Source organism: Necator americanus, chromosome V (assembly GCF_031761385.1).
Source record: "Necator americanus strain Aroian chromosome V, whole genome shotgun sequence".
In the NCBI taxonomy this organism is placed as follows: Eukaryota; Metazoa; Nematoda; class Chromadorea; order Rhabditida; family Ancylostomatidae; genus Necator; species Necator americanus.
The window spans coordinates 35,505,499-35,526,230 of NC_087375.1; the positions used below are offsets into that span (position 1 = coordinate 35,505,499).

Here is a 20,732-nt window from a genome sequence, read left to right on the forward strand (position 1 = left end):
TTTATTATGGATATATACCAATTCGTTACTTCTCAGTAAAGCGTTCTCCTGGTATTGAACTGTGGCTAACTTGTGTATGGATTTTAGTCTCTGTAAGCACATAATGAAGCAATATTTTGAATACATTCAAAAAAGAATTAAATTACAAACATAACTCACTGAAAATTAGCGTTGGAGAGCTAACCAATTTTCGAAATTCAGCGTTGTATCCAATTACAATGAGCCTTTAAAGGGAGATTTGTATATGAGGAGGTACAGCTGTGGGGCAAAGTGTCGTTTGGGGCGGGAGGGGGCCATTCAGTGGCGCCCTTATTTCTCGAAGTAAATAATCAAATCATTCGGGGCCCTAGGGCCTAAGCATTAGCCTTAAAGGATCTATGACATGAAAACTTAAGTTACCAAGAGAAAAAAGTAAGTTAGAGCTTCGGGAAATAAAGGTGTCACTGCCCCCCTCCCCAACGACATTTTCCCCCAGCTGTGAAGCGCGATGCTGTCAGGAACTTACGCATCTGTACAGTGTACTAAGTTCCATGCCATAGTAGTCAACGCCCAAACAGCCCATTTATTCTGCATTTGCCATGCAAGAATGAAATATGTGTAGAGTTCAACAGCAAATACAATTCCTTGAAGGACAGCCTAAAATTATTTGGTTTGGTCAGCTATCATTATAGTCTGCGGTCCTAGGCTGCCCCCAGAGTTTAGAGCCGCTAATCAATAACCACCAAAACCGCACAGCCACCACCAAATCGCGTGCCTGCGCGGCTCTGAACTCTGCGAGCAGCCTTAGAAATCATTGCTAGATAATGCACGGTGCTATGGTAGTTCGGTGGGGCCACTCTGGCACGCTAGGATCGACTTGTACGCGCACGTGACGCGCTGTACTTCTGCGGTGCGCAAAAATGGCTATATAGCAGAAAATCGTTCTTAAAGGCATCATCAGCCTACTAATCTGGGGTGATAGGGGTTTCAGGCGGGTTATGCCTATATGGGTTGTAGATTGTGGAGAAGAGGGTGATTCCGTCCATCTCTTGCGAATTGCCGTAAAAAACGGCTCGGAAGATACGGCGCGTGCACAGGGCTGGCGCGCTCCAATAGAACTCGTTGTAGAAAATAGCGCCTTTCTTTTAAGCAGCAGCAGCGCTTCGAAGTGTCTAAGTGAGTAGCAAAACTTTAGCATTGCATGCCTTCGATAGCCTGGATTATCAAAGGAACAAAGCAGAGCAGACGCGTGCGCTGCGGCTGCGTCGCGTGCTGGCCTGGTTGAACCCTTTTGGTAGCAAGTATACATATATACGTCATTTTAAACTACAAAACTGTGTTCGATTGAGTTTTTATGGTATAATTAAAAACGTTTACCTGTTTTAGCAAATTTATCTCTTTTTTGCGCCGTCCGTCTGAATCCCTGGTGCCTGCTTTTTGCAACTGAACGACAACAAATAAACAATAAAGTTCATAGGAAGGAAATTGTTAGAAATTATCTGTAGAGGCCAATGTTAACATACCTTTGCACTCGATATCCGCACTTTTATTACTGTAATCGTGTCTACAATGCCGATGATAATAACGATGGTCAAATCCCTGATGAAATCCAGATATTTTGATATGAACTTACAATCCTGAAATTGAAAAAAAAAACTACTAAACGATGAAGTGAACACTACTTTAACGATTTTCTTCACAAAAAATCACCTCTGTTTGAGTGAACACAAATGCCCATATACTGTCATCGTACACAAAATCACAATCTCCTGAAAATAGCTCCAACAGATAATAAAATAAATGTCAATTTAAAAGTACCACATTAATACAAGAATAAAAGTGTAACATACTATATATGTACGAGAGAAAACATCTTGTGAATGACAGAATCCATGAAATCACGATAAGTCTCCTTGTGTTAGACTTGCTGAAAATGTTTTTTTCCCCTTTTTTTTCGTAAACTTTCTCAATTACCCGGGGATCGAAAAACTTTGATTCTGATTTTGATTGATTTGATATTTTTACCTGAAATATTTGTCATATTTCCATGGAAAGCATATAGCACACATTCGGTTCAGTGCTATGAACAAATGTGAGAGAATACAAATATCGTAACAAATTAATAGAACAATTCCAAAACGTTTGGAAACGTGTTCCATCGCATCGATATTACTGTAATAGGATCATGTGCGTTCTGAAACGTTTTTACAATGATCGAATTTTGCGATAAACTCACAAAAATACCATTGGCGAATAGTAAAATGCGAATACAGAGCAGAGTACGGCTTCGCCAGACGATTGACTAGTCATTAAAACTCCAAAAGAGTTTCGCATTGATGGAAGTCTTCGTGAGGATGTGACCACTAGCCAATTTGCCATCGATCCGACAAACGATATCTGGAATTACAGTTACGTCTTATTTTTCAAACACTTTCTGGACATTTCTTCAACGCTGAGAGGGTTTTTTCAAGTAAAATTCTACCATTATACAACATTTTCAAATGTATTTTTAAAGAACTAATTCCCATTCCAAGCATTTCTCCAATAATTTTTTCTTCACAGATAATGAAAGGAATGAAGCAGGTTTTGCCCGTATTTCCAGAATCATTCCCTATCGCTGAAACCTGTTTCCGGAAATTGTTTGAGAAAGTAGACCAATAACCATTAATAGTAAATCATCAAAGCTACCACTTTTACCCATTACGGACCGTCTTTAACCACTTTTAACCGTTATTCGCACCGTTACCACCATAATTAAACACTGATCATTTCCGCATCGAAATTTTGATTTTCCTCTTTCCTTTCTAAGAGCTTGATAGGAAAAAGCATTCTGCGATATTTTTATCCATTTTTTAGCTTAGAAGAATTTTTGTTTTGAAAAACACAAAAAAAAAATGTTTTTTGTCCACCACAAATCGCATAAAAGACTAAAAATAAAAGTAATTGGCGTTGATTAGCACCTTTTAACATTCCAAAGGTGTTAATCAACGACAATTACTTTTATTTTTAGCTGAGTTATATTCAAAACCCAGTAGCAAAAACATTTTAATCCACTACCTTTCAGCGGATATCGGCAAAATTAAGAAATTCATTATCGGTAACATGCACAGGACGGGGGCAAGGGTGGCGAGTAGTCAGGAGAAGATATGGTCTGTAAGTCAGGCACAAAAAGGCAGTATAAAGTGACATACTGTTTAGCTAACATATCTGATTATATGAGCAGAGCGGTACGGAACTTTCTAAGGAAAGCAGGTCTACTGAATGACGTGAGGGTTGTGGAAATACCATCAGCAAACCTTAAGGGTCAGCTGGTACGTAACCGTGGGTATGACCGAGTCTGCACAACTCCCAGCTGCGCGATCTGCCCATACGGCAGAGGGAGTGATTTCATGGTATCAGAAGTGATATATCGTATCACTGGTCATGTTATGACGGTTGTAAAGGAAACGGGGGCCCGCTATGTATCCGGATAAAGGAGCACTTAGATGGGTCGCAAAATCTGAACTCTCCACTCCACTCGGAGCACACTCTAGTAGATACGTCATCAAAACTCCCAAACGGAGGTAGAAGTAACGATAATATAGTTCGAGATCACCCAGAAGACTAGAGACAATTCGGTTACCCGTCAAAAGTCCAAAAATGTACAGAAACGATAAGTGCGCTGTGATCGCAAACAATCTATCCCCATCTCAAGATCTGTGCAAGCCATCAGGTCCCTTATAATAATCCTTGTGATTTGTAGTCTTTCACGTTGGGGTCTGTTGCTTTGCCAGATTTAGCAAATGACGTAAGCACTAGCCGATGTGTTGTTCTTTGAATTTACCTATTGTCTGAATGCTTTTTGTAAGGTAATGAGGCGCTTGAGAGGATAAGTCACTGATGGCTTTCATTTTCGGGGTTCTGACGAAGGCCATAGCGTCGGAAGCTTCGTTGTTAACGAAGATCATTGCCAATTTTGACTACAGTTCAAGCAAATCAATAAAAAGCTACATATTCAACGTGCCAAGATTCCAGGACAGTCGAACACGGGCACTACTCAGAGAGGTACCAGCAAGCTGTTTTCGACCAGTAGAGGAAGTCCTTTAGAAAGAAGTAGTAGAGGCGAACTCGGCCTGTACCATGATTAGCGGGAACCAGACAATAGAGACAAGTCAACGTTTTTGTCTTTCTAGAAAAATCAGGTATTGCTAAACGACCTAAATGACCAGATCTAGACATAGAAATTTTGGTTTCACTTCGGCGGTACCAAACCGTCGACAGTGCAAACGGAATTGGCACCTCAGACCGCTATGATACACCCGCCCTGAATCTAACATTAGCGCTATTAACTTATTCTTAAACATTAATGTTGTGCGTTGCAGAAAAAACATCCGGGTTTTCTTTTCTCCACAAAAAAAAACAAAACCACAAACTCACACAAAAGATAACCGTGCCAGCTAGTCGACGATCCGACCATTCACATTTGGTGCATTCCATTGGTGCCATCAGTTTGATTAATTACTGAAACATAAATATAAGTAGAGAAGTAATAGCATTAGCAGCAAAGTAAAGTTTTTGTCTTCCTCAATTTGAGATTACCTTATAGTTCGAATTACCTCGGTCGATGATGTTGCGATTATCGTTGACTGAGGTTGCAAACCAACGGTTTTTATACGGCTCCTCTAACCGATCAACAACAACGACATTAGCGGAGATCCACTTTTCCGCGGGGAGTACGCGACGATATTTAGACGGTAGGAGGTAAAAACATTATCAGGTGATGTAAAAACAAGTTAGTCAGTGTTTGTTTAATAGCAGGCATAAGTGGATTACTATTCATTTGGATTATACATCTGCCATAGAATTACTCGTTGTTAGTAAATATCATTATTTGTTGACAGTGTTGTCTTCATCTAGAAAAAAAAAACTGCTTTCCATTAAATGCTAATTGCTCTGAGATGTTCGCTGTAGGATTAGCAATTTGCTAGCTGTGAATTGAACCTCTATAAGCTGATTATCCCCGAGGAAGTAAATTTCCTTCAGGATTGAGGAAGTTTTATTCAACAGCTTCACTACTAGTTGCAAACATATTTGATTCTATAATTATATTTGATTCTAAACTAATTATTGCCCCTAAAGTCTTCTGTATGTCGTATTCAGATTGCAGTTTAACCTCAGCAACAGCGGCGTGATTTTTCCGTGCCTACAAAAGAATATTTCCAGGAACGTAGGTGATTTATTTTCCTGTGTTTGTTCGAGACTGAACCTATACTTTCTCTACTTTTTAGAATTTCTCTTCGCATCTATCGGCCAAGTTCAAGAATTTTAGTCGTGTTCCAATCTGAGACAATTATCTGTTCTTTTCTTTTTGCCCGGCCAACCCCTATGAAAAGTAAACTCGAATTTATTTATTTATTTATTTATTGAAAACACCTGCAAGTGTGCCATAAAACAAAAAAAAAACAAGATGGAACAGAGCTCACTAGAATTTCGCCTGAATTTTATACAACAAGACTTTCATGGGAACCATGTAAAATGACTGACGAAACGGCTTTCGCCAGTTCAGCTCGAAAACATTTTTGCTGTTGATCACTGGTGCACTTTTGGTTTGTCAGAGGAAAGCAAAGAAAGAAGAAAGATATGTGAAATCTGCATCAAAACGCTTCAAGTTTCTGGCTTATTCAGTGCAATTTGGTGTGACCTCCATTTGTTGCCCTACGCACATTTAAATGGGACGCAAATTCTTCCCACACACGATTAAGGGCGTCTGTTGTAAGAGAGTGAATAACGTTTTTGATTCTCTGTATTAAATTTTTAAAGGCATCACTCCACGAATCTGAGGTGGTACGGTTAAAAAACGGCCCGGAAGATGCGGTGCGTGCACAAGGTTGGCGCGTTCCAATCGAACTCGTAGTGGAGATCAGCGCGCTGAAACTCTCAAAGCCGTATCTTCGGCTCCTTTTTTACGGCAATTAGGAAGAAATGGACGGAATCACCCTCCTCTCCTTAATCTACGTTCCCATACACGAATACCACCTGAAATCCGTACCATCTCAGATTCGTGGGGTGATGCCTTTAATGTTAATGATCGTATCTTGCTACACATGTTGCTTCATATAACCCCACAAGTAAGAGTCTCTGGTAAGATTTGGCGATCAAACGCGTCAGATCCGGGGATCCCGGTGGCAATTGCTTGGCAGAACCGTTACCTTACCATCGCTTCGGGAATGCTGTATACAGAAAATCACGAGAAATGTTGGCGTAGTGTGGTGGCGCCGCGTAGTACACGCGACGATATTCAGGTTGCAGTTTGCTCATGGATTCAATTTTAGCAAGCCATAGAACACACTGTACTTTTCTCTGTACCGTCCACATCTCGACTGGCGAGGGCTGATCCGCTGCTGGGTTGTTATCACGGGAACTTGAAGGGTTTTCCTTCTATTTCACATTTCTAATTTGTTCCGTTATTTTCCAGTAGCCGGTTAAAAGTGCTCCATAACTTCACGGACAACCTGTATTCGGTAAAAAGGTCGGAAGACAAAGGTGAGTGTGGTAGGATACTTCACTGAATAAATGTACAATGAAGAGCGAATTGTGTATGTAGAGAACACGAAACACCGAAGGGTTCATCACGTTTTATGAAAAAGACTAGTCCAAATTGGAATGCCACGAACATTTATACATGATGAACGTCGACAATCAGTCTATGAACGTGTTCGCAATCAGTTTATGTTTCCAGAACAGGACGATTAGAAAAGTATTCTCCATAAGAGAGTGGTGGCACGACACTTGGACTAAGTTGATAGAGGAACGGTGGTCCTTTGTTGACCTGAGTAAGTGCGATGACGCTTCCAGGTGGGAATCTAAAAAGTTGCGTTACAGCAAAGAATATCGTGATGTAACGTAAAACGTACCTGAGACCCAAATTTACTTGATCGATAATCTCGCCTTCTAGATTGTCTGAGTTCTGATGATAATCAAACGAAGTGATTGCGGTCCCGGATCCACTGGATGCCGATGTCGCTTTTTCACCCTGTGAAGAAGCTGAAACATCCATATTTAGGCATATTCGTTTGATCATCAGAAACCAAACCAGTGATACCTAACGCAACCGCAACAGCGAGAGTGATCGCATGTCCGACTATGACCAGACTATGCTTTCTTTGCTCTCCGGCCAAGCTACGAAGCACAAAATCAACCCGTTGTACCCCTTGCGCTTCCGTTTCCTTTTCGTACAGCTTCTCCATAGTTTCCATTGACATCACAGGGTTGCTGTAATTTTTCAGAAGAAGAGTTACATTTCATCTAATTTTTTAAAATTGAAATCACTTACTAGCCTTTATCTATCGGATAGAACTTAGAGAGCTGGTCAATGCCGAAGTCCGGGAATGGAACATTTGCGCCACGATACCAAGCAAGTGGTTCAAGCAGACCCGGTTCTATCTGCAATCAGAACACGATTGAAACGTTTTGAATGTCCCGAAGATTTCCATGTCTCTTTTTACTCACTGCCAGTTTAGCCTTCAGAAAACGTGACAACGCGTCTCCGGTCTGTACTGACCGCAGCGCCGGAGAACACACAACGAGTTGAGTGGAGATGCCACGATTGCACATTGCACGAGCCGATAACTGTGTGCAGTATTTTCCTGGAAAAATCTCGAACAGTTCACTGGGATTTCCGTCTATCACTGAGTAACATCTGAAGATTTCATTGATTTCGTTGAAGTGCTACGCTGATGAAACGATTTGGGAATAAGTACCGTAAACCTGGGTTTCCTACTGATATCATCAATACGCAACATAATTCTACAACTACATTATCAGAATAATACTGTACTGGTAATGTTAGGTCTTAGACGGTGTAATCGGTGACAAATCCGTCGTCCATCCAGAAGATTGCTTCAATGCAATATCTTTCTTTACGAATAGACACTAACTCCCGGCTGCATCGAGCTCCTATCGCAGCCGAATGACGATCGTTCGATTCGAAATATTCGACACGGACAGAATGAGGAATTGAGGTATAAGGCATTAATTACTGCGAAATGGCGCTCATATTGCCGTCCCTCCTCTGCTCCAACTGCTACCTGCTTTCTTGTTGAAAGTAGTAACTCACCAAAGGAAGTGATTGGTGGATTATCGTCAAAAGCGTTGCTATAGAGCAACTTTTTCGTAATTGAATTGTGTGGGATGTTGAGGTCAGTAGGTGTGAACTGAAATAATGTATATCATTTATAAACGTATAGGGAGAGGAAACCGCCAGCGGCTAATCATAAACTGTAAGATTTTCCCCTGATTATTAGAGCGTACATATCCATGTGAAGCCTCCGTTTCCTTCCATTCCGGTCCGAAGACACGATCCACACGTTCTGCGGATCGCATAATGACAACGATACGATTCGCTTGTTTCTTTCCAACAGCTCTTGGCCATTGAGAACAGATCATTGTTCCAGGCTTAAATTTGAGAAATTTAAGAGCTAGTTAGTCTACAATATTACGCAATAATCATTAACAATATCCCTAGAGATGTAGTATTCTCCTGAAGAAAAGCAATGTTTCTAAATACCCAACGCTATTGTCATCTACAGTGTTATGCATCGAGTTTACTGCAATGTTTATCATTATTATTAGTAGGGAAGATGTAGTCGTAGCTGGTCCTGTGTTCGATCTGACGATCGCGAAGCGCCATGGAGCAGGCGGTGAAGAGTGAGGAGAAACCGTCGGTATCGCACAGGAAGAGCGTTCCAGCAGGCGCGTCGAGGTCATCCGGTCGAAAACGCTCAGCTGTACTTTGTTCCTCTTCTGCTATTCTGTTTTGTTTTGTCTCTGACAAGACTCATATACTCAAAGCATCAAGTAAGCCTGGAAGCAGTGGCGTCGAAAACAAACTGACAGCGCAAGTACTTCCTCAACATCACACTACTAAGGGTCGACAAACTTACTTTTTCGGGAATGGATTAGTGATAACGGACATGATACGGACTATCATGCACTTATCACAAACATGTTCAAAGCTCACCTCATAATCTGTGTCACCCGTCAACGTAGGTGTCATCGAACTGGCTGATTTGCCGCCTTTCCCCTTCTTCTTATCATCCTTTCCTTTCTTATCCTTATCCTGTTGGTCCTTCTCCTCCTCCTCCTGTTTCCCCGGTGAACCTTCTTTCTTTTTAGGGACACACGCTCCGCACAACGGTTTCTTTCCGCTCTTTCTTTTTCTCTCGTTCTTGCCACTTTTCCCACTCTTTGCGCTCTTATCACTTTTCTGATCCACTTTTCCAGCATCTTTAGCGCTCTTGTCGCTCTTCGGTACCTTCTCTTCTTCGCCACCCTGACTACTTTTGGTCTTCTTCCCGCTCTTATCACTTTTTTCACTCGCGGACTTTTTGTTCTTCTTGCTCTTAGAGCTTTTACTCTTTGGGGTTTTACCACCCTTAGCATTAGAAGAGCCTTTTCGCGGAGTCGGTCCAGATTGAACACTCTTCCTTCCAGCACTTGCTCGTTTCGATTTTTTTCCAGGGGTTTTTGCTTCCCCTCCTCCAGCTGGTGTTTTAGACCTAGCTGTCTTCATTTGGTGACTCTTTTTGCTTCTCTTTTCCATTCTCTCCTTTTTCTTTCGTCCACTCTTGTCACTTTTACCGCTGACCGTTCCCGTCTTTCTACTGCTCTTTTTATCCGCTTGCGGTGTGCCCGAAAGAGAAGCGGTCTTGCTTTTGCTTTGGCTCCTCGTGCGGCTTTTACTCTTTTCTTTTCTTGGAGTCTTACCCTTGCTCATACTCTTGCTTCTCTTGCTTTGCTTCTTCCCCGCGGGAGTCCCTTTTGCCGAGCGGCGAGACGACTTCTTTTTGCTCTTCTTGCCCATTGATGGTAAGCACTGGTAATCCTGAACAACTGTTTTGGAGAAGATTAGAAGTCGCTGATGTGGATAGCAGACCTTGCCTGACGTACAACGAAAACGGAATAGTCGAACATACCCTGTTCTGCACTTAAATACGTGTAGGGATATCACTTTTGATATGTCCCTTCCTTCTTTTCGCAATCACCTCATTGTGGTTGCTCTTTATTTAGGCAGTATCGGTAGGAATGTGAGGGAATTCGTCCATCGCCCCACCGTGATACTGGGATCCCATGTTATTCTCTCTCAAATCCCCAAAACAATGGAAACTTGAAGGAAAACGTGAAATTAGAGGGAATTTTGGAGAAATTTGTAATGTTGGTTTCTCTTCAGTTCTAGATAGGATGCTTTATGACACAGTATTGAAACCATTTCTAACTTTCAACTATCACCGCAGAAAAGCGGAACACTTCTAACAAATCCAGAAATCAGAGGCATTAGCAGCATCAGTTAGCGCAACGAAGTATTTTTTACTCTTATAGCACAGGATTGACTTGAATTGAAGTCACAGGGTTGATAGCTTCGAAGCTTACATTTCTTGGCGCCTATGATGGTAAATCCTACGTTTGAGACCTAAGTTTTCTGGATTTGTTTCACGTTTTCGCAGCTCTTTTTGGAAACTAGATGGAATCCGTAAAATTATTTTGCACATTTGACTGGTCACAGGAAAGCAAAGAAACAAGATAGAAATGTAAAATCTTCACCAAATAAAGAGGAAACTCTTCGAGTTTCTTAGCTATCCGATGTGGTTCGATGTGGCCTCCATTTGTTGACCTGCGCACATCTAAATAATACTCTAGGTCTTCAGAAACACACACACACACACACGGTCAACGACTTTAAAGGCATCACTCCACGAATCTGGAGTGGTGCGGGTGGGTTATGCCTATACGGAGTCGTAGATTATGGAGAGAAGGGTGATTCCGTCTATTTCTTCCTAATTGCCGTAAAAAAACGGCCCTGAAGATACGACTTCGAGCGTTCCGGCGCGCTATTTTCTACAACGAGTTCGATCGGAGCGCGCCAGCCGTGTGCATGCACCGCATCTTCCGTTTTTTCGGCCGTTTTTCACACCAATTAGGAAGAAATAGACGCAATCACCCTCCTTTTCATTATATATAGGACCCCATATAGGAACTCTCCACCTGAAATCCACACCACTCCAGATTCGTGATTCCTTTAAAGTGGATAGGGATAATTTGTCTGGCGTTAATCAATCCGCTTGGGATCCGCCACGACGACGTGCAGCCGATGTGTCAAGTCAGTGTTTTTTTACCCTCCCAGACAGGTCTGGTACCAATTTATTGACCTCAGAGGGATGAAAGGCTTGGTGAGCACTAGGGCGGATTCAAACCTCCGATCGATCGTGCAGGAAGCGGAACCTCTAACCGCTACACTACACCTGCCCACCGGATCGGTATTGCTACAAAATCCTGTTCTGCTCATATTTTTGACCTAGTCTGACACTAAGAAGTTGTTACGAACTTAGTAAATTCAATTCTCGTCGCAGAACAGCAAGCCACTGACGAAAATTTTTAAATCGCAGGGGACACATAGATGTGGAAATTCAGGAACTTTTCCGGAGAGCAACTGAAATTATTCGGAAGGAGCCGAACGACTTTTGTTCAGTCAGTACATCTTTCCGTGTGATTATCGTAGGATCAAGATGACCTAAGGTTCGGTGCAGTTGCATAGGCGGCGACGCTCGGCGAAGCGGCGCGGCGTAGATAACGGTTGCAATCGAGGTGGGACCATCGCGAACTGCAGCGCTAACCGGTGTTAGCAAGGGTCCCCTCTCGATCATAACCGCTATGGTTCACCGCACTGCTTCAGGCGCAGCAGCTTACATAGCTTACGTAGCTACATTTTGTTTCGTTTTCACGCGACTATACGATCAAGTGGCTACCGTATTCATTCCTTTAAAGATTTTCGGAAATTCATTCCTTTAAAGATTTTCCGAACCTTCCCCACAGATAATCTATTAATTCGTTTAATAACCACTAAAAATATCTTTTAAACCCCGTTCAATGTTCAAAATTAATTCAAAAGAATAATTTATTTGACAAGAAATGAATAATTATGGCATTATATTTACATTATTGACAATGCTGATGTTGTTTACAATCGACGTAATTTCCGCACATTATCCTTGTAAAATTTACTGTAATCTGTGTCCATAGATCCGGAGTATTGATCTACAAGATCAAAGACTTTCTTTGGCAGCTTCTTTTCTGAATTATTAGAGTAAGATTGATCTATTATTTGATGAAAATCGAAAAAATTGAATTATTTAACCTTCAGTTCCTCTTTTCTTTCGTCGATTTGCTTCGAATCGTTCGAAAGCGTCTCGAAATTCAGCGTATCTAAAAATGAGAGATTTAATATTTCAATAAAATTTGATTTCTGCTATATTTGGTTGAAAAATTGCGATTTTTTTCGTAACAGATCTCTAGAATACATCTTTAAACAATGTATTAAGCGAATGTATTTGTAGTATCATACTTTTGCGGTGGTAATACTTTACTGATGTATTTGTCAATATGCTCCTTGACAATTGATTCATCTGCACCTTGTTGACGAGCCTCAGTTACAAGTTCATGCAGTGTTTCCTAAATGGGAGATGATTAAGGGAAAAATCTTCTCTTTAGCGACTCGATATCTTCTCTACCTGTTGATCTTCGCTCAAAAATGTTGCATACGGTGATAATGGACATCCTCTCGTCCTTCGTACTGGTTGCTCCTTCGCTTCCACGTTATTTAATTCAGGAAAAGCAGTAGTGAGTAGTGAAATGTGCAGGAAAATAATAAAGAAGAACACCGTTGCAAAATGCAGTTGCAACGCCATTTCTTAGGGAAAACCTTAACGGAAATATTACTATAGGGAATTTTTCCGACTGCATATTGTTTGAAACGTTTAGGAAGGTTTCGGACCGACGGAGGATAAAATTACAACGTCTATGTTCATTAATCATTTGAACTTAGTATAATTCCTATTGGATATCTAAATATCAAGTACAGTACCAGCTTCCAGTTAAAATCTCTTGTTTGCCGCAAGAATTGGCGCAAGAAGAATTATAAGAAATCGATGGATGGCTGCACATGCTTTATATGAAGATCACATCCAGAAAGCTTTCCATATACCCAGGAGAATGACATAGTGAAAGAAAAATGAATAAATAAGAAAGGTATATAATGGAGAATAAGTGATAAAAAGCGATTCAACATTAATTTTTTCAAATCAGCAGTAGATCAACGCTTCCAGGCCTCTAGGCTTCCAGGAGTTCAGTTTTTCTGAACTTAAGGACGTCAAACCGATAAAAAACACCACCTAATAATTTGCAAGGCTTAGCATATTTGGAGGGAAAATTTGTAAAAAGAAAATTTAAATTTTATATTTTAAAGAGAAATCAAATTAGATCAACCGTATATCCTATCATACCATAAGCGATGTATCTATTTATTTATATCAAACAATTTATCTAATTACGACATTTATGTATGTCCGAAGAGCAAGATCTATTTGGATCTATCCGATCCTGAACGAAATTTTCAAATTAATTTCAATAACTTGGTAGAGATCAGAGTTCATCAAGAATATATCGGTATCGGAAAACACAAATAATTGTGTTAGGTTTCTTTTTTTATGATTTTTCCCACATTTTGTCAATAGGTGCATAGGAGATGCTTTCGAATTTCTTCTTATAACTTTGATTTTTTTATTTTTTTAGAATTTTTTCTTCAATTCTCTGCAAGACGACCAGAGCATAAATTGTACACTTATTTGGCATGTATCCGAAGTGCTCGGATTCGTGGAAAACTGGTCACACAACCAAGCAGAATATTGTTATAGCCCACACATGTGATGCCTATCGTGTCTGGTTATGTGCTCATGGATCCTAGTACCAGAATATCTGGTAAAGTTCGATTATTTACTGACTTGATGCTGAAATTCTTCTCTAGAAAATGCATGCCCACATTAAAAAAAAACAAATCCTAAAAGAAATACCCCCTTATTGCTCCATACAGTAGCCCCAGTTATTTTCTGAATTCACAAAAATTCAGATTCCAGTTAAATTTTAAAAAAGTGACGTTTGTTTTCTGTGAATAGAAAACTCATTCCATGAGTTAGTCGTCGATATGGAGGCGTGCAACAGAGAACCGCTATTTCCTGTACAAGAAAAAAATTCCTGGAAAAAGTCACAACAAACAATTTCTGAATATTCGAGTTGGTGATATGATTAGAGAAGTTTTTAGAATTAGTTAGGCGTGATATTTTATTTTTAAAAGAAATATAATACGGATGGAAATAAAGGTTTGCTGACAGCGATTAACGAAAAACTGACGGCCGGTGGAAACGGTAGTCTGCGGTCGGGATACTTCCAGTCACAGCACCACATACAGCACGATTTATCGACTTGTAACATTTTCATTTGTTTGCAGCCGGGGACGAAATTCATATGATATTTTTTGCGCTTTTGTAGTCTATCGCTTTCAGAATCTGAGCGGACGGAAGCGACAGCAACTAATTTGGTCAAATACCTATTTTAAAAAAATTAAAAAAAAATTCCTTGGCCTATCTTTTCTGGGACCCAAAATCAAATATTCTTTGATTATCAAAGTATAAAGTATGGATTTTGATTATAACGGTGGCAGCACAGACTCAAGGATAACAGGAAGGTGTGGTATTCGAGAGGGGAGAGGGATTGGGGAGGGGGAGAGGGTTATAAGGTTAGAGGCTTGGGGTTGCAGTGTTCCTAGTGAATGTATATACAGAATAGTGCAAAAAAGTCAGTGGTAGTATAAACGAAACAGCTAAATATAGCTTATGAACAACGAATCTGCTACAACATGTGCGCTGGAATCCTAGCCGTCCATTTTCGATCCTATAAATACGGTGCAGCTCACAGTGACTACAGCAAACATTGGACTTGTTGCTGATGTTTACTTAGGAATGACTGGTCAAACGTTCTTTCGTTAGTAGCGGTTTAATCAGCTGGCTAGGAGAAACATAGTGTTCATAAAAAAGATTTATGTATACAATGGTCATTGAGCTTATTTTAGTCTCTATTCTTATAGTGAGTGATTTTGAAAAGAAGTGTAGAAACCCGTGGCAGCGACACGAAAAGCTCTTTTCACTCACATTTTCTTCTGGAATTTTCCAAAAAGCGTTTTTCACTCACAAAGAGTTAGTCTTTAAATGGAACATTAACGAAAACGAAGAAACCGAAAATATACGGAGACAAGAAGACATCAACACAATCACAAGGGACCTATGCGGGACGTATTTTCCTTGCTGATCTTGCCCGAAGGATTGAAGTCTGGTCCTAGCTATATCTACCTCAGCATACGTTATGGGGTCGTCCTTTGTTAATGGAAGTCTCGCTTACTTAGAATAATGCACGAAACAGTGGAAGAAAACACCTTAGCACACTTGAAGAGCGCAGAAACAGTGAATTACCGAATCTATGAGGAAGGTCTTCTCGAGGAAGTGCACCGATCCGGTATGGTGTAATGAGAGATAGGGACCGTATAGCACAAGGTTCGAGCCAAAAACGAAGACGATGCAAAAGGCAAACAGAACAGTGAAGAGCTGCACGGATTAGCTCGAGTTGTGCGAGCGCACGACGTCAGAGGACCAGCAGCAGCAGCAGCAGCAAGCAGCTCAATAGGCGGCTATCGAGACACGGTGAACGCCGCTTAAGTGACCAACGCGGTCATCTTAATCCTCTCACCTCGACCGCAATTGTTTTCTTTTCTTCATTAGCACGGACGATGGTCGGTTGAGATGGTTATAGAGATCCGAGAAATGTAAACAAAGGACTCGATTACAGAAAAATTCACGTATTGGTGAGTGAAGTTTTTCACTCCACAGGTGCACTTAAGAATTGTTTTCATTCTTGCCTAACAAACAACTTCTCAAAGACATGGACCGAGTTCGAGGAAGTTCTTGAGGTGCGACACTTCAAAGTAGTTGATAATGATCGAGATGTGAACCGGGACAAGCGCAACGAGAATGAAAACATCCTTCACGAATCCAGGAGTAAAACCATCCACGAAGATCGGAGCGTTCAGCTACTCGCAACACTTCGTACGAATAACGTAGGTGTAGCACCTCAATATCTTGTTTATATTGCCACTATTTCAGAGATTTAACAAATAAATAAATAATTCAAATGAATCAAAAATAATAATTCAAATATAGCCAGCGTTTCAGAGTGACATAAAGTGCTATGCAATCCTATTATCGTCAAACTATTAACTGCAATTTCCTCTCCTTTGAATGGCACATATGACGATTTGTAGAGCAAAGAATACGGAATAAAGTGCTCGAATTTGATTCTATGTCATTTCAGAATAGTAAAAATATATGAATATGTACGTAGCCTATACAACGACTTGTGGAACGAATTGTAAAGCCAGCGTTTCGTAATAGTGTGCCTGCGAAGTTTTTAGATGGAATTTTTTATTTGCTTGACGTTTCTGGTGAATACAGTGGTAGGGTCGGACATCCAAATGAAGCTCTCCCAAAGTTTTCATGACGATTTTGGCAACATGTGGCCGAGCGTTGCCTTACTGAAAGATCATTTTACCACGTCTTTGGGCGTTTTAGTATGAATGTTCTCCTCAATTACATCAATTGTTGTAGTTCGATTGTTCTTTTTGTCTTGAAACCTCGGCATATTCTGTCTATGTTTTGTGATAGTATGCCCACGAAGTTTTTAGATGGAACCTTTTATTTGCTTGACGTTTCGGCTTTTTCGCCATCTTCAGAGGTCCAAATTGAGGATGATTGGAACAATGCTACGTTGATCCCATCAGGTGCCACACTGTCCCGGGTTAGTATTTCGATAATCGTTCAAGGCAGTGAAAACAGAACCCATATAGATTGAAAATAGTCTTATGTATGTTACGCCGTGTTAAAATAAATACTATTAAAGAGTTTCATCTAAAAAAAACCTCGTAATCACACTATTACAAAACATAGACAAAATATGCCCAGGTTTCAAGACCAGAGAACGTTTGAACTACGATGTAAAGCCAGCGTTTTTATCCTCTCGGACAAATCCGGTAGTAATTTACCGATGAAAGATGGATGAAATATTTGAATGGCCTGCAGTGCCCCACTCTCCGCGAAGAAACCACATCAGCATATCTTCTTTAGCATTGGAAAACTTTGACAGTTCGATAATAATCGCAGCTGCTTCGGCTCCATCTCCGCTGCGAAAAAAAAATTATAAATAGTTGACGTGTCCATTTGTATCATCATCTATACGAACATCATACCTTGTTCGTCTTCTTGTTCTCATTTCTTCACAATGCTCAATCTTTCTATTTTGTTATATGCGTCGTATTATAATCATGGGTGTATTTATATGTATATTATTTAGTTACAGGAACGGAATAAACCCACTGTGGACGGCGAATACAGATTATGAATATTTATCAGTATATTATCAGCATAATATCAGACAGCGACTATCATCTACGGAGAAGACTGGGCCCGATGGTGTGAGCAGCATCTCACTCCTTGCACTCTGCTTCTGTTACTCGACGCTGCTCTGACTACCGTTTTATGCACCGCGTCGATTCCTCCGCTCTCTGTAATCAGCAGCTTTCATCTCAGAGTATGCCGATCGCGCTTTGAGCACTATTGATCGTTTCCCATGCTAGTTCAATTCTTGGAATTCCTACAGTAAAAGTTTAATTACCTATGTTTGAGATAGTGTGGTCATTGCTCGAGAGGCACTGTGGTTGTGGCTGTGCTAAATAACCGAAATAATGCAAGCAGAACCTCTTACCATGGCGCTACACTGATTAAAATAAAACAAATAAAGACGAATAAATGAACATCACATCCGAAACCCCACATAGAATGATGGCAGAAATCGGGAAGTTCTAGCGGTGGAATTTTCCACTAGTTCTTAAGGACAGCGTATCACGAACTTGGCGTGATACGGAAATCACAAAAAAGAATGGAATTCGAAGTTCTAGAAGTTACAGAGACAGACGTTAGTCTTCCTCATCTCATTTCTCACCTTCCCCTAATCGTCGCAAAGAACGGCTTCCTCTCCAACGAAATCGGTTGCAACGTGCCACCCGCGTGCACGCGCGGGGCGTCCTCGAGCGAGCGGTCGAAAATCGATTAGCTCTCCTCAACAGCGTAACCGAATAAAAGCAATGAATAGACTACTGAGGAAATCGGAGCGTGCAGAAGGAAATGCGCGGAATCGAACTTATTTCCATAATCTACAACCCTAACCCTACGTTTTCCTTAGGGTTTCCGTGCCACATCGGTTTCGTGATACGCCGTTTTTAGGACGAAAAACCATTCTAGTCGAAAAGCCATTCGCCTTCCGCATATTGCTGATGTAATCGGACGAGTTGTTACATACATGCTACTGAATCCTAGGTGATGAGTGCAGTTAGTGCCAAAATTTCCAATTGGACGGGCACGTTATTCGATAAGTGCCTGCTTTGCAGGCAGGTGGGAAAATGAGACGTGGGCTACGAATCACATGCGTTCGAGGGGTAGGGCCCGGGCAAGCCTGTTGTGGAAATTCGGCTTTTGCTGCACATATATTGCATGGAGAAACTGCAATTTTCGTTAGCGACGCTGAGTCGAAGCAGCTTTGAGTTAGGACTGGGTAATGCACTTTTGTTAACTCGTCAGGTGGAATCAACATTGGTTCTAATTCCGCCGTAAACACGGCCTGGAAGATGCGGCGCATGCACAAGGCCGGCGCGCTCCAACCAAACCCTTTTAAAAAAAAAAAAAAAAACCAAAAAATTACTAGCGGAAATTCAAGCAAATGGGGGAATCACCCTTCCCTCCATAATCTACGATCCCGTATACGAATACTCCAATGCATTGGTTCTACCGCGTGAACCACGAAAATTACACCAATTCTACAGTCGATTCAAAAACGATCTGAATCTCAGTGCAGTTTTGTAAGCGAGAGCACTAGAAACAGTGTGGTGCAGATAGCGGTTGTGATGGAGATGGGACCTTTGCTAGTTCCACTCATCTCTGCAGTCTGACTTGCTCGCAACCGCCAGCTCAATCGTGCTGCTTCGAGCGCAACCGCCCCCCCTGGACCGAACTTCAGGTCGTTTTCACCTGACACTACGAACGATACATACATGCACCTCACCAACTAAGATGGAAAACCTTAACGACGAAGATTATTATGCATTTCTTTGGACGAAATTGCTGGAAGTGACAGAAGAAATTTTTATTTGCGGACGTGCTTGAACTAGAATCATTGCACGTCCTTTAAATGCTAGTGATGATTTGGCCTCCTTTCTAGGGTACTCGAGTTTTTGTGGCTGATATTTGCATTTTTCTCTTTATAATGTGTTATGGGTAGGTTCATGTTTATACATCGCAAGTTTTTAGAGTATTAAACCAAGAAAAGAGTTCCTCCTCGAATGTTTCGCGAGGTGACTATTCGAGATTTCCTTCTCAGAATGTCCTTGGATCTATCCATCTTTTTGTTCGTTTTGTGAGCAGTTGTACTAGACATTGACATAGTATCCCTTAGTAGCAGCCTTCAAATCACAATGCATCAAGTTGTAGTACGTAGGCCAACAATACTTATATCTTGCTTGTTGTCTGTGCGTGTTTCTCCTACATTCTTCGAACATTCCTCTTCTTGTTTCGTGACACATGTAAACTGGGTACTAGTGATCTGATACCAAAGTAGATTACCTTATGCAAAGTCGCTATTAAACATAAAACACTACTCATAGTAAAAGAAACAAAGAAAAAAGTCATCCGTCTAGAAATACAATTATTTGCCACCAATTTATGGTCGGATCGAGCGGAGAACTTTGCTAGTGCCATGCATTGCATCGCACCATGCATTCGTGATGGTCCCACATCGATTTCAACCGCCATCTCCACAGAGTCGCTTCGAGCGTAACCGCTTACGCAACTACGTCGTGCTTCATGTCGTTTTGACCTGACTATATCTTGGTGACCTACAAGTAATGTGAAACATATTTGTTGGCAATATTCGAAACTCTTTATTTATTGTACTGAAGCACATCCACACAACAATAGCGTTGTGATTAAGGTAGAAAAAGAAAAAAAATCACTTTATGAGGATAAAATAATGCTGAGATGTTATCCAGCGTCTAGCACAAGACCAGACTCAACAATAATATGTCAACTGTTTTCGAGCTCTATTATTTGTGCAAATAAAAAGTACGAGAGATGATCCTGTGCAGAACCATAACTCCACACCGTTGTTTCAAAATGGTTGGACAGATATGCCGATGACACAGAAATATCGTCACGAAAAGGTAAATATTTGAATGAAACAATAAATGATTGAAAAGAACAATCCCAATTCCCGAGATAACGCATTACTAAAAGAAGACACGAAGTGACCATTGCAACAGTTTCTACTCCGTGAATATTACAATGAATATCGTTGTTCACACAACAAGACAAAACAAAACTATCCAGAACAGCTTGTTTAACTTGCACTGAAGAAGTAGTAAGCTCATCTATGGGAATTCTATGTGACTCCTCTCCTTAGCTATAATCATGATCTATTCTTGTACCACAGCTGCGTTTAAGTCAAAAAAATCAAATTCGGCTAGGAACCATATAATTCAACAAGTTTTCGATGTTAAACTGTTGTAGTAACTAGCGCAATAAATTCTTGAACTCAATTTCCCTTATCTGAGGGTCGTACATAACACCATTCCCAAGAAAGTTATTAGATCCACATTCACATTACATAGTGTCCAGAAATAGTTGCATACAATGGAATATCAAAGAACGAACATCAAAGTTTTTTTTTCTGTCAATCGCTATAATCGCTTGAGTTCGGAGCTAAGGATTCAACATCTACCCAATGGACGAAAGTTA

The 20,732-nt window shown here is 40.8% G+C and overlaps 4 protein-coding genes across 7 annotated transcripts; 1 reads left to right on the forward strand and 3 right to left on the reverse strand.

The window, feature by feature from the left end:
* Positions 1-25: 25 nt before the first annotated feature.
* RB195_016194 (uncharacterized protein) lies at positions 26-4,464 on the reverse strand (the record flags this gene model as incomplete). Of its 2 annotated transcripts, XM_064207238.1 has the most annotated exons (9): positions 26-90; positions 160-224; positions 506-636; positions 1,503-1,616; positions 1,690-1,748; positions 1,830-1,906; positions 2,005-2,151; positions 2,216-2,376; positions 4,396-4,464. In XM_064207238.1, 9 exons carry the CDS (start codon positions 4,462-4,464, stop codon positions 26-28), a joined length of 888 nt encoding a protein of 295 aa, XP_064063119.1. The 2 variants fall into 2 exon arrangements, with proteins under 2 accessions (XP_064063119.1, XP_064063120.1); XM_064207239.1 differs by lacking the exons at positions 26-90; positions 160-224; positions 1,830-1,906; ... (1 more) ...; positions 2,216-2,376; positions 4,396-4,464 and adding an exon at positions 3,803-3,926 and having other exon boundaries at positions 502-636.
* Positions 4,465-6,685: 2,221 nt separating this feature from the next.
* RB195_016195 (uncharacterized protein) lies at positions 6,686-12,698 on the reverse strand (the record flags this gene model as incomplete). Of its 3 annotated transcripts, XM_064207242.1 has the most annotated exons (13): positions 6,686-6,821; positions 6,873-7,002; positions 7,061-7,230; positions 7,292-7,401; positions 7,468-7,604; positions 8,075-8,171; positions 8,269-8,412; positions 8,978-9,841; positions 9,893-9,943; positions 11,996-12,084; positions 12,149-12,216; positions 12,356-12,462; positions 12,522-12,698. In XM_064207242.1, 13 exons carry the CDS (start codon positions 12,696-12,698, stop codon positions 6,686-6,688), a joined length of 2,280 nt encoding a protein of 759 aa, XP_064063121.1. The 3 variants fall into 3 exon arrangements, with proteins under 3 accessions (XP_064063121.1, XP_064063122.1, XP_064063123.1); XM_064207240.1 differs by lacking the exons at positions 11,996-12,084; positions 12,149-12,216; positions 12,356-12,462; positions 12,522-12,698 and having other exon boundaries at positions 9,907-9,930; XM_064207241.1 differs by lacking the exons at positions 6,686-6,821; positions 6,873-7,002; positions 7,061-7,230; ... (4 more) ...; positions 8,978-9,841; positions 9,893-9,943 and having other exon boundaries at positions 11,972-12,084.
* Positions 12,699-15,248: 2,550 nt separating this feature from the next.
* Positions 15,249-15,554, forward strand: RB195_016196 (uncharacterized protein; the record flags this gene model as incomplete). The annotated part of the gene is made up of 2 exons (XM_064207243.1): positions 15,249-15,354; positions 15,412-15,554. The coding sequence occupies 2 exons, from the start codon at positions 15,249-15,251 to the stop codon at positions 15,552-15,554; spliced, it is 249 nt and encodes an 82-aa protein (XP_064063124.1).
* An 832-nt stretch (positions 15,555-16,386) lies between these two features.
* RB195_016197 (uncharacterized protein) lies at positions 16,387-17,160 on the reverse strand (the record flags this gene model as incomplete). Its single annotated transcript, XM_064207244.1, has 3 exons — positions 16,387-16,426; positions 16,934-17,071; positions 17,138-17,160. The coding sequence occupies 3 exons, from the start codon at positions 17,158-17,160 to the stop codon at positions 16,387-16,389; spliced, it is 201 nt and encodes a 66-aa protein (XP_064063125.1).
* Between the last annotated feature and the right edge of the window lie 3,572 nt (positions 17,161-20,732).